Raw genomic sequence first — 13,239 nt, 5'->3', positions numbered from 1 at the left:
TTTGGAACGTGGGTGGATCCATGATGTTTTGTATTTGGTCTTTTGCTGGAAGATGATGTTGGTTATGGTCAGGTCGTGCTCAGAGCAGAGGGTAAGTAACCTCATGCCATTTGAGTTGGCCTGACCAATCCCATGCCTGCCATGTACTCCTTTCCATATCCCACTGTTCTGCCCCCAAGTCTCCAAGCAGGAGGATCTTGTCGCTCTTGGGGATCTGTTGGAGAGCCTCATCCAGTATCTGGTAAAAGGAGTCTTTAGACTCACTGTCAGATGGTAGAGTTGAAGCATACACACTTAGAAGTGTGGCATAGCGGTTCTTCACCAGGGGGATACGGAGGGTCATCAGTCTTTCACTGATGCCCACAGGTGTTTCAGTGAGTCTTGGCAGTAGTGTGTTCTTAATGGCCAGTCCGACACCATGCAGATGTTGTCCACCTGGTGGATAGCCTTTCCAGTAGAAGGTGTAGCCCATGCCCTCCTCTGTTAGAGACCCCTCATCAAGGAGCCTGATTTCACTCAGGGCAGCAATGTCAATGTCATAGCATCTCAGCTCGGCTGCAACCAGGGCTGTTCTTCTATGGGGTCTTTCAGACCTGCCATAAGAGTCCAGGAGGGTTCTTATGTTCCATGTTGCCAGTTTAAGGTTGTAGGATTTGTTTCTTCTGTTTCGACCGCAGAAGTGGAATGACCCGACAGGCGCGGTATCCTGTCCAGGTGTGAGGTGAGTGGGCATATTTTAGGCCACCTTTTCTAGGCCTTTCCTCAGCTTGAGGTGAGCATTGCGGTCCCTGAATAGCGCTGCTCAGTCGCATGAGGGTCTGCCAAGAACAGCTGCCACTCAGCCCCAGCTGTTAGCGACTAATACCCTGTGCCGCTGACATGCAGGGCTCTGACTAAGAGCTCCCAGTCTATTCAAACCTGCCCCTGTCGTCAGACACCCCATCGCCGCCAGACTTCAACCAGGTGTAGATCCAGGTAATATTCACCGTGGTCAGAGGTGGATACCTGCGCAACAAATCTTTTAAAGTGCTAAAGGGGGTGCACTCTCCCCAGTAGCACTATCTTCACCATGATGAGGTAGGTCTGGTGGCATGGGTGGGCCCAGGACGACCAGCTCCCCATCCTGGCTGCAGGAGGCTGCCGGGACCTAGCTCTGTTTAGGCCCGCCTATTATTCACCGCCAGCACATTGCTTTTCTGTTGGGTGTGCTCCCTTAGTCTTGCCTCAAGAGGCTAACCCACAAGGCAGTGGGGCTATTTGCCCTTAGCTGGGGCAATAGTTGATGGGCGTCAGGGCATGTCCATCATGTAGTGTGCCTGCACACCACATCTCTGGGGCCCACTGCTGCTCCAATATCCCCTGCAGTTTAGCCTGGGACTGCAAGGTACCCAGTTACCATGTGTGGCCGCGAGGAGGCACTGCAAAAGTTTTGGTGGTGGAGAGGCAGAATGAAACCCTGTTTTTACAGCTGCAGGAAGCTGAGATTTACACACTTTCCTCCGGCTATAAACGTCTCAGGTGGACTTTAGCCTCAGCAGCGTCTCTGAACTCACCTGACAGAAAGACAATGACAGAAGAAAAACAGAAGGAGGAGAAGAACAATGACAGTCTCTATGAAGTGTGTTTTCTTCCTGTTAGGAGCTTTCTGCTTCCTCGTTTGCACCGTTTTATTCTATCAGCTCAGCTACAGGTATGTTAGAAAAGTTATATAATAAAGATCCTACATGTAACAAGGTAAGACAAAAGTTATATAATAATGATCCTACATGTAACAAGGTAAGACAAAAGTTATATAATAATGATCCTACATCTAACAAGGTAAGACACAGGCAAAACCAAAGTCAAACTTCTTAAATGGGAAAATAATCCACCAATGAATCGACAAATGAAAGAATACTTAGTTGCTTCCTGGATTTTATTTTTGGAAACTCATACGTGTGTGTGTGTGTGTGTGTGTGTGTGTGTGTGTGTGTGTGTGTGTGTGTGTGTGTGTGTGTGTGTCAGTGAGCAGGCAGCAGGTGCCAGTGTTGAGGAGGACTGGAGGACTGGAGGACTCTCAGCAGAAGAACAAGAAGAAGAAGAAGAAGGAGAGACGGTGAGAAAGATGGTAGTTTGGGTTCAAATCAGACGGAACAATTCCTAAAGGATACGCTCGCAGGGGCGGGGCTAGAAGGGGGCCATCAGCCTCCCCTGAAATATGATTTCCCCCCCCCCAGGGCTAGAGTGCTGTCAACCTAGTGATTACCATTGGATCAGAGTGCTGTCACTTGGCTGCCTGTTCTGCCATTCTTCCCTGAAGTTATAATGGTCTAAACTGGAATTTTAAAGTGCCCATATTATGAACAAATCACTTTTTCTGGGATTTGGGGTGTTATTTTGTGTCTCTGGTGCTTCCACACACAGTCTCTGGGTGAGCTGTTCAAATTCTGCACGGCTTTTTACGTCACTAGCCGAAACGAGGGGGACTGTTTGTCGCTGTGTTTTCAGATAGAAGCAGTGTGTTCTCTGAGGAAAGCGGTGAGGAACAATGTTCTCCTCAGAGAGAAGTTCCAGTTCTCCGCTCCGGTTCTTCAGTGGGGGGGAACGTTCTCCAGACCTGCGTGGGAACGACTGAAGAACCGAGAGCCTCCATACGGCTGGAGGGGGCTCCCTGCCGACGGTACACTCACTTTACTGCCGATAATCCCACTCTTTACTGTGTGTGTGTGTGTGTGTGTGTGTGTGTGTCTACTTTTCAGAGGACAGTTTTTCCTTCCCTTCCTGTCCAGTGAATGTTCATCCAGATGAGACAAGAAAAAGTTGTAATATTTCAAGAAAAAAGTATTTTTGTCATATTTATGACAAAAATATATTATATTTCAGGAAAACCAAGCTGAAAACAAGGCTGTTTGTCTGTCCTCTTTAGAGATCCTGCAGTAATCTGACTACTTGTTGTAAACGTCTTTAGAGACCCTGCAGTAATCTGACTACTTGTTGTAAACGTCTTTAGAGACCCTGCAGTAATCTGACTACTTGTTGTAAACCTCTTTAGAGATCCTGCAGTAATCTGACTACTTGTTGCCTCTCCAGTTGTCAGGGCGACCCTGTCGCTGCTCCCCAGCTCCCGTCTATTTGAGCGCGGCTCGCCGGACCAATGTGTTCGCTGCGCTGTGGTGGGAAACGGAGGAATCCTCCGAGGATCCCGACAGGGGAGGAACATCGACAGCCACGACTTGGTCTTCAGGTGATACGCAGGTGTTTTTCTTACAGTGTGGTTTGGAGGACTGGTTGGAAGCTACTCTTCTTTTAACACTTTATTCAAATTTTGAATATAATGTGTAGTATATGCTAACAGTCAGGGTTTGTGACACACATTTGATTACATGTATGTGTCCGATTCTGTCTGCTCTGAGCTGAAATATGAGCATAAAGGATGTGATCTCGTCTGCTCCGTCAGGATGAACGGAGCCGTGATCCGAGGTTTTGAAGAAGACGTGGGGACGAGGATTTCCTTCTACGGTTTCACCACCAACACCATGAAGAACGCCCTCAGCTTGTACCGGACCCTCGGCTTCACCAGAGTCCCTCAGGGTCCGGTGAGTCAGGGACAGGACGGACCCACCCGGGACGAGACGGGGCGGTCAGGGGACAACGGGTCTATGGGCACAGACACCTGAAAGGCTCCCCATCGTGGTGTGGGTCATTAGGTGTCTCTCAGTCTTTTTGTCTCTGTATAGTCTTCTTTGTAGTCTTTTTGCATCTCTTTGTAGTCTTTTTGTAGTCTTTTTGTAGTTTGTTTTTAAAATCTCTTTGTAGTCTTTTTGCATCTCTTGTATGTTTTTTTTAAATCTCTTTGAAGTCTCTTTGTAGTCTTTTTGCATCTCTTTGTAGTTTTTTGTATCACTTTGTAGTCTTTTTGCATCTCTTTGTAGTTTTTTGTATCTCTTTGTAGTCTTTTTGCATCTCTTTGTAGTTTTTTGTATCTCTTTGTAGTCTTTTTGCATCTCTTTGTAGTTTTTTGTATCTCTTTGTAGTCTTTTTGCATCTCTTTGTAGTCTTTTTGTGTCATTTGTGACTCTTGCCTTTTACTTTGTGTTCATGTTGTGTCTGTTTGTAGTTGTTTGATTGGCTCTGGTCCCGGGGCCCCTGCCCTTCGGGCCCCTGACCCTTTGGGCCCCACCCATTGGTCCATTTAATAATCCATCTACGGCTCAGAGGAACAAACTCCTCAAAGGTTTGATTGTTTGTTGTCCTCTTCTTCTTCTGCAGGAGATAAAATATGTCTTCATCCCGTCAAACCTGCGAGATTACGTGATGTTGGCGGCAGCTGTTCAGGGCCGGACAGTCGCCACGGGAACAGACAAGGGGGACAGGTGCACACGCACACGCACACAGACACACACACACACACACACACACACACACACACACACACACACACACACACACACACACACACAGTCACACAGTCACACAGTCACACACACATTTAGTTCTTCTTCTCTTCCAGTCTGTCCTGTAGTACTGTGCAGGGCCAGTAGATGGCAGCACAACCCTGAAACATTCAGAAGCATTTAGTTTAGTTTTCTTTTGTCTCTCTTGTTGTTATTTTCACTGGTGTAAATGTAACTAAGTACATTTACTCCAGTACTGTACTTCAGTACCAAATGTTGAGGTACTTGTACTTCACTTGAGTCTTTTCTTTTCTTGCCACTTTCTACTTCTACTCCGCTACATTTCAGAGAGAAATATTGTACTTTTTACTCCACTACATTCATCTGTTCCAGCTTTAGTTACTAGTTACTTTAGTTACTCCACTACATTCATCTGTTCCAGCTTTAGTTACTAGTTACTTTAGTTACTCCACTACATTCATCTGTTACAGCTTTAGTTACTAGTTACTTTACACATTCAGATTCCTGCACACAGAACACATGTAGTTTATAAAATCTGATGTTTTATTATGACTGAAACTAGCCAACAATATAACTGTTTGGATCCTTTACACTTTCTAACGTCGCATTAATTTGCTTTTGTCCAAAAATATGGAAGCACATTTCTGCCATTGTCATAATTTGAGAAAGTGTAATTACTGTTGTGATGCTGAGTAATACTGTCCTTGTGTCTCCATCAGGCCCTGGAAGTATTTCGGTCACAAGCCTCCTGAAAACTTCAAGATTCTCCACCCAGCTTTCATTTCCTACGTGACTCACAGGTCAGACGCGTCGCCGTGGTTACTGAACATTTCGATTAGGGCAGGGGTGTCAAACTGACTTTCACTAAGGGAAAAAGAGAATCACATCAACGGCCAGACATGTAGAGTTTATTGACGTGATTTTGTTACTGCATGTCACTTTTTTGTAGCTTTCTTTTTTGTGGTTTGTCAATTTGTTGCTTTTTCCGACATTTTTTGTACGCTTTTTGTCGCATTTTTGTTGACACGAAGCCCTATGAAAGTCATCAAAAGAGTTCCTTAGCCATCATAGAATTTAGCAAATCAAGCAAAACAATGATAATTGTTTTTAACAACAACCTGTTTCACAGCCTGAATATGAAAACTCTCTGCTTCTGGGAGAATTTCTGAGTCGGCAAATCTGCCATATTCTGCTTTGAATGTCAGGTAATTGCTGTTTAAAAAAACACTTTCCTGTGTTTTGGTTTGGCGCGCAACTCGGTGGGCCAAAATTTATTGTGAACCCTAATTGACATACGGGCCGGATCTAAATATGCAAGGGGCCGGATTTGGCCCCCGGGCCTTGAGTTTGACACGTGGTATTGGGGGTTGCGTCCGAAATGCGTCCAGTGTTTGCATACTGTAAAGTTTTACCTGAAATAGTATTGTTATAACTCACATACTATTGGTTTCATACTAAGGTTTCAGACATACTACAGCTTTTACAATCACTTTGCTACTAATTTCAGAACCTTGACGTCATTTTTCAAAACTCTAGACACAAAACTCACAACGGTCATCAATTGTAACACAGGCTGCTCAATTTCAAGTTCAAAACATTGCATTGTGCATTCATATCTTCAAATAAATCTTGCACTTGCAAAATCATTGGTTCAAAAAAACTAATGTATTGTGAAATACCATTGAACCGTTACTTTAGATCAGCCACACACAAGCTACCTGTAGTTTGACTGGGTCATCGTTCGTACAATCATTAAATATTGTAGTACAAAATAGGTGATACATGTTTCATTATGGTACTAGATGTAAATACATCCCTGTAAAAGTACTGCAGTAGTAGAGAGAATACTACAGACACAGTGGAATCATTGAACAAAACCTGAAATGTATTGATGAAAAACAATACAGTACGATCACAACATAGGGTTATTTGAATCAAAGCAAAATAATGAGCTACAAAATAGAAAAGAAAAGACAGTACTGTAAAACATCAAGCAGTGTTCCTCAACTTGCTTGTACTGTAAAAAGCAAAACAAAGAAGTGATTACTGTACTTCTACATATTCATCAACTCCGTCTTGTGGATTTGGCCGCAGGTTCTCATCTACATTGCAATTAGCTAAACATCTTGGAAAAAACCTTCGGGCATGGCGAACAATGTGGTACAAGTATATATGTATATGTAAATATATATATATATATATAAGGATATATCTCAATCATCAGTAACGACTTGGCAGAATTGAACAAGCAATTCCAATGGCCTGCATGCCAACCCAGTCTCACAGCAGTTCGTGAAATGGTCACGTTATTTAATCTATTGATTCGTGTTCACGGGGACGTTTTTCTCGTTTTTTTCGTGGTGGCCAGCACGAAAATGTAAAGTAATGTATTTCAATGGGAAGCATATTTCGTGATCACAGCACGAAAACGGTAGGGAGTAATATGAAAAGCCGAAAATCCACGTAGGGAGGTTGGTCGGGGTGGTGGATGGGTCAAACTTTACAGGACTTTCTCCCGGGAGACCAGGGATCGCGTCCCCAGCGGCCGCCTCCCGGTGTGTGAGGTGTCCTTTCTGAATAGATGGTTCCCCTTTCGTGCTGGCCACCACGAAAAAAACGAGATAAACGTGTTGTTGTACACGTATCAATAGATTAAAAATAACGTGACAATTACACAAACTGCCGTGTGCATGCATACAGTGCAGTACTGTCAATACTGTAAATAGTCTCAAAGGTGGTACATGGGACCATAGAAACAGTGTCTGATAAACAGTAGTACATTACAGTAAAGAATGATGATGAAATATTACATCTAGAGATAATGTATTCTGATTGGTTCATGCTCCACACTAATTGGTGACAATGAATCTCATTATCTTGAAACTTTCATGATCTAAACATGGAATATTGTTTGTCTGTTTCCATACAACTATGCATTAAGAGTACTGCAACAGTTACTTATCATTTTGAGTAGTTGTATTGATTGATAGTTAGATGATTGTAATGAAATGAATAGACAATCATCTGAAATGTAATGTGTGAATTGCCTTTTGAAATAGTAGTACTTTGATGTGAAGTTGTGTCATATTGAACAGCTGATCTTTGTTAAATGAACAAATGATCTCTGGTTTATGTGTATTGTATCCAAGCAAATGAAAAAAAGTGTTAGAGTTTTGAAAAATGTGCATTTTGATCATTTGTTGTGAGTTTTGTGTCTAGAGTTTTGAAGAATGACGTCAAGGTTCTGAAATTAGTGCCAAAGTGATTGTAAAAAAATCTGCGTGCATACGGTGACGCAAAAGTGTGTGAAATTGGATGTAGTATGCACGCCAGGCGGCTAGGTGGTAGTGTGAAGCACTGCCACCCAACACCACCAAGTCGGCGCGCCAGCGTAGAACCTTCCTTCTACTTCTCTCCCTAGTAGCGCCAAACCAAAACGTGGCAAAGGGAACAACCAAAGCGGACAATGTTGTCTGGACAGACGAGGAGGTGGCACAACAGGGCGTGGACTGGGAGTCCTGCCAGTCAAAATATATAGACATATGAACCCAATGTCTTCAGCAGTATCCTCCTGGAGGGACGTCCTATCCACACGAGAAAGAGATCGGAGCAGACTTTTGCGTTTTTACCCTTTAGACGGGAACGCGACGGTGGAGCGTTTTTAAGATTTCCACTCTGGAGGGTGGTTTCACTTTTATTGGCGTTTTTAAGCCTCAAAAACGCCATCGCCGTCTAAACGAAAGGCACCTCTCATCAAATATTTGGTCGTTTTCCCCCTATGAGCATTGTTGTGTAAACAGGGCCTCTCCCTGAACAGCATCTCTGTGTTTTGATTGGTCCTCAGTTTCCTGTCGTCTCCACTGCTGACCGACGCCAGGACTCGTCACCTGTACATGCCGAGCACTGGAGCTCTGATGCTGCTCACCGCCCTACACACCTGTGACCAGGTGAGACGCACAAGCACACACTCACGCACACACACGCACACACACACACACACACATACTGGCACGCACACAAACACACACACAAACGTATGCACGCACGCACGCACGCTTGCACACACACACACACACACACACACATACACATCCGCACGCACACGCTCACACTCGCACGGACACACACAAACACACGTACTCGCACGCACACACTCACACACACGCACACACTCACACGAATGCACTTACACACACATGAATGCACGTATGCACACACTCACACGCCAGCACTCACACTTGCACACACACACACACACACACACACACACACACACACACACACACACACACACACACTTGCACACACATATTTTTGGTATTAGTACTTTTACTGCAGTAAAGGATCTGAATACTTGGTCCTGCAGGTGTCTGCTTACGGCTTCATCACCAGGAACTTCGCATCGTTCTCGGATCATTACTACGACTCCACCATGAGGCCGCTGCGCTTCTTCGCCAACCACGACCTGCGGATGGAGAGCCGGCTGTGGGAGGAGCTCCACCGCCGGAGGGTCATCCAGCTGTACCAGGGGGTGGGGGGAAACTAGAGAGCCGGCTGTGGGAGGAGCTCCACCGCCGGAGGGTCATCCGGCTGTACCAGCGGCGGGGGGGGGCAGCTAGAGGCCAGGCGTTCAGAAGACTTCTACAACAGGCTTCAAGCCGTTTGACACCAAGCACCAGTTTTCACTTGATGACTGATTTTCTGGGTTCTCATGAAGTAGAGAAGCTAGCCACGAGAGACTTTGGCCAATCACAGAGAGACATTTCAGAGAGAGAGAGAGAGTTCCTATTGGCTGTTCTGCACCATGCAAACACGACATCTGCAGGAAAAAGTCTCACTCTGCTTCAAATTCTGAAGCATGCACACATGCACATGCACACACGCACCTGCATGCATACACACACACACACACACGCACAAGCGCACGCACAAACACACGCCACACTCTCTCTCACACACACACACACACACACACACACACACACACACACACACACACATACACATCCGCACGCACACGCTCACACTCGCACGGACACACACAAACACACGTACTCGCACGCACACACTCACACACACGCACACACTCACACGAATGCACTTACACACACATGAATGCACGTATGCACACACACACACACACACACACACACACACACACACACACACACACACACACACACGCGCGCGCGCACACACGCGCGCACACACACACACACACACACACACACACACACACATACTGGCACGCACACACACACACACACAAACGTATGCACGCACGCACGCACGCTTGCACACACACACACACACACACACACATACACATCCGCACGCACACGCTCACACTCGCACGGACACACACAAACACACATACTCGCACGCACACACTCACACACACGCACACACTCACACGAATGCACTTACACACACATGAATGCACGTATGCACACACTCACGCCAGCACTCACTTGCACACACACACACACACACACACACACACACACACACACACACACACTTGCACACACATATTTTTGGTATTAGTACTTTTACTGCAGTAAAGGATCTGAATACTTGGTCCTGCAGGTGTCTGCTTACGGCTTCATCACCAGGAACTTCGCATCGTTCTCGGATCATTACTACGACTCCACCATGAGGCCGCTGCGCTTCTTCGCCAACCACGACCTGCGGATGGAGAGCCGGCTGTGGGAGGAGCTCCACCGCCGGAGGGTCATCCAGCTGTACCAGGGGGTGGGGGGAAACTAGAGAGCCGGCTGTGGGAGGAGCTCCACCGCCGGAGGTCATCCGGCTGTACCAGCGGGGGGCAGCTAGAGGCCAGGCGTTCAGAAGACTTCTACAACAGGCTTCAAGCCGTTTGACACCAAGCACCAGTTTTCACTTGATGACTGATTTTCTGGGTTCTCATGAAGTAGAGAAGCTAGCCACGAGAGACTTTGGCCAATCACAGAGAGACATTTCAGAGAGAGAGAGAGAGTTCCTATTGGCTGTTCTGCACCATGCAAACACGACATCTGCAGGAAAAAGTCTCACTCTGCTTCAAATTCTGAAGCATGCACACATGCACACATGCACACACGCACACACGCACACGCACACACACACACACACACGCACAAACGCACGCACAAACACACGCACGCACTCTCTCACACACACACACACACACACACGCACGCACGCACGCACGCACTCACTCTCACACACACAAACACACACACACACACACACACACACACACACACACACACACACACACACACACACACACACACACACAGACAGACAGACAGAGACACACACACACAATTAAAGGTGCTATATAAATAAATAAAAGTTAAGTTGTTTTGGCTTTTAAAATGACTCACATGATTAATTATTAGTGAAGTTTATGTTGTGTTGATTCACTGTTTTATTATTATTGACTACATTATTAAAATACATCACACGGTTGAATAAAAAAGAAAGAAAGAAAGACAGAAAATAAACTAAATGTAATAAGTAGATATTTCTTTTGTCGTGTTTTATTTTGAAAGTCCCGGCCGGATGTTCTGTGTGGTGTACTGTGTAACTTGACACCGTGTGCACATTCTGGGAGAAAGCAGCGGAGGGAATGTGGCAGTCACGTAGAGGAGGGAAAACCTGGAGGAGCGTCAACTGGCAATGCGTCGAACAAAGTACTAAACTGCTAAAAATACGTAGCTATATTGTTACGTTAGTTCTGTGTCGGGGGATTAAATTACAATATACTACAGTTGGAAGCGAACATACTGGAATATAAAACTCGACTTTTCTGGAATATCAACACAAGGAATAACGTTACGTTACTGTGCCAGCTCTTCGGAGTTTTCCTGCAAACTGCCACCGTGGTCCGCTACGTTTCAAGGGGTTGAAAAGTTTATGCTATACTAAAAAAAGGGTAAGTCTTACGTGAAAGTCATGTTTTGTTCTTACAGTTTGGGATTTAAGAAAACGGCCCTTACAGGTGTGATAACTAACTTCGGTGCAAAGGTCGGCGGTGGGTCTGTTTACATGCCAGACTCCGGCCGCTATTTGCCTGTTTGTACGCTACGGAGAACGCTTCAATCTGAACTCCCTTCACATGCGTTTCAAACTGGAGCAGTTTATCTAAAAAAAAAAACGCTTACTATTAAAACAATAAACACTTTTCTATATCTTTCGAAACCCATCTTGAATTCGGCGTACTTTGACATCACCAAGGAGCACTTTAATTCAGTAAAAATGTCAGGTTACAATTTGGCTCACAGAGATTTCTAACCCCAATATGGTGCGTAATTGAATACAAGACTTCCACTGTGAAAGGTTTAAAAGTGCTTTTTAGTGCTTCAAGTATTGCCGAATTGGCCATTTACTCCTGTAAATTCAGGCAAAGTCTGGAAATACATATTATGTGTGTGTTTTATAGGGTTGGTGAGCACGGGAATATAGAATTAGTAACATTTTTAACGGTGTCTGGCTTGGCAATGTCTATATATCAAAGAAAAGGGCACATATTGATGCTAATCAAGATAGATACTTGTTGTACTATGAAAACGTTTGGCTTGGTTGCTAATTATACAGTGTCAACACACAAAACGGCTTCAGCATGTGTACTTCACCACTCTAACTTTACTTTAGAGTAATAACTGTCAAGCGAGTCTTGTTGGTGAGCAATACACTGATTTATTAATGTCCACTGTGGTGTGTGTGGACCACTTCACTGAGACTTGGAGTGCCCCCGCAGTGTCGAAGGGGGAATTTATGAGTATATTATTGTTCCTCTTGTCATGAATGCAGTGCAGAGAGAGGACAAAACGCCCGAGGGAGATGGAGGACAAAAAGGGGGACATGACGGGTAGAAATGGGAATGACAGCTCTGTTACTGGCCGGGCCCTGTGCGACTCTGTGGCTGCTGCTGGTTACGTAATGAACGTAGTTGTAACCAGGAACACAATGGAGCTAAATCAGGGCCAAATGTTTTGTTAATTTGAAAAATAAATATATATATATATATATATAGTTGAAAAACTAAAGCTTGAAATTGAAAATTTAAGTTTTGGTCTAAAACTTGAAAAATAAAACCATGTATTCAAACTAAAAATAAGTGTACCAATTTTTCTTTCAGTTTGAATAAAATTTAGATTAAATTCTGGAATTATTTAGAATAAATTATTAATTTTCATTTTTCACTTTTATATTCTTTTCAGTTCCGCGTTTCATGTTTTCAGAATCAAAACTTAGTTTTTTTCAGTTCCAGACTTTTGGCCCTGATTTTGCGTAGGGGGCGTGGCATTATGAGTGACAGCCTAACAAAGGAAGGCAGAAGACTATCCTCAGTCATGTTGCCTTCAGGAAATGGTGTTACTGCGAGAACTATGACTGAATGCTTTCTATCCACCATATACATGTCCATCCATCTTCATCCGCATATCCGGGGTCGGGTCGCGGGGGGTAGCAGCTCCAGCAGGGGACCCCAAACTTCCCTTTCCCGGGCCACATTAACCAGCTCCGACTGGGGGATCCCGAGGCGTTCCCAGGCCAGGTTAGAGATATAATCCCTCCACCTAGTCCTGGGTCTCCCCCGAGGCCTCCTCCCAGCTGGACGTGCCTGGAACACCTCCCTAGGGAGGCGCCCAGGGGGCATCCTTACCAGATGCCCGAACCACCTCAACTCATATACATGTGATTTTTACTAAACAAACTGATGCCAGTGACAAAGTTCCATTTAAAAAAAACTGTTTTGGACAACATGTGGTACCAATTACACTATAAGAGCAATAAACTGTGCCGCTTCGCCAAGGCGACCCTGGCGCCAGTGCACAGA

General features: G+C 45.1%; 2 protein-coding genes across 2 annotated transcripts in view; both read left to right on the top strand.

Moving 5' to 3' along the window:
* The first annotated feature begins 1,541 nt into the window (after positions 1 to 1,541).
* st6galnac2 (ST6 (alpha-N-acetyl-neuraminyl-2,3-beta-galactosyl-1,3)-N-acetylgalactosaminide alpha-2,6-sialyltransferase 2) lies at positions 1,542 to 9,242 on the top strand. The gene is made up of 9 exons (XM_078269944.1): positions 1,542 to 1,690; positions 2,005 to 2,095; positions 2,488 to 2,659; positions 3,070 to 3,223; positions 3,437 to 3,575; positions 4,249 to 4,352; positions 5,114 to 5,194; positions 8,239 to 8,341; positions 8,761 to 9,242. Exons 1-9 carry the CDS (start codon positions 1,602 to 1,604, stop codon positions 8,938 to 8,940), a joined length of 1,113 nt encoding a protein of 370 aa, XP_078126070.1. The 5' UTR covers positions 1,542 to 1,601; the 3' UTR covers positions 8,941 to 9,242.
* Positions 9,243 to 11,012: 1,770 nt separating this feature from the next.
* The window catches only part of caskin2b (CASK interacting protein 2b), an 83,371-nt gene continuing 81,144 nt past the window's right edge, over positions 11,013 to 13,239 (top strand). The window contains exon 1 of the mRNA XM_078269271.1: positions 11,013 to 11,334. The gene's annotated coding sequence lies outside the window, so the exon portion shown is untranslated. The remainder of the gene's footprint in view (positions 11,335 to 13,239) is intronic.

This window comes from Sander vitreus, chromosome 15, assembly GCF_031162955.1.
Source record: "Sander vitreus isolate 19-12246 chromosome 15, sanVit1, whole genome shotgun sequence".
Classification (NCBI taxonomy): Eukaryota; Metazoa; Chordata; class Actinopteri; order Perciformes; family Percidae; genus Sander; species Sander vitreus.
The sequence above is the reverse complement of the archived record's forward strand: the minus strand, read 5'-3'. Positions and strand labels throughout refer to the sequence as shown.

Bases quoted from the DNA above. Each gene is read 5' to 3' on its own strand.
- st6galnac2 (XM_078269944.1), top strand. From the start codon at position 1,602: ATGACAGTCTCTATGAAGTGTGTTTTCTTCCTGTTAGGAGCTTTCTGC. The intron at 2,660-3,069 runs GTACACTCACTT...TTGCCTCTCCAG, and splicing joins GAGGGGGCTCCCTGCCGACG to TTGTCAGGGCGACCCTGTCG. The intron at 3,576-4,248 runs GTGAGTCAGGGA...CTTCTTCTGCAG, and splicing joins CCAGAGTCCCTCAGGGTCCG to GAGATAAAATATGTCTTCAT.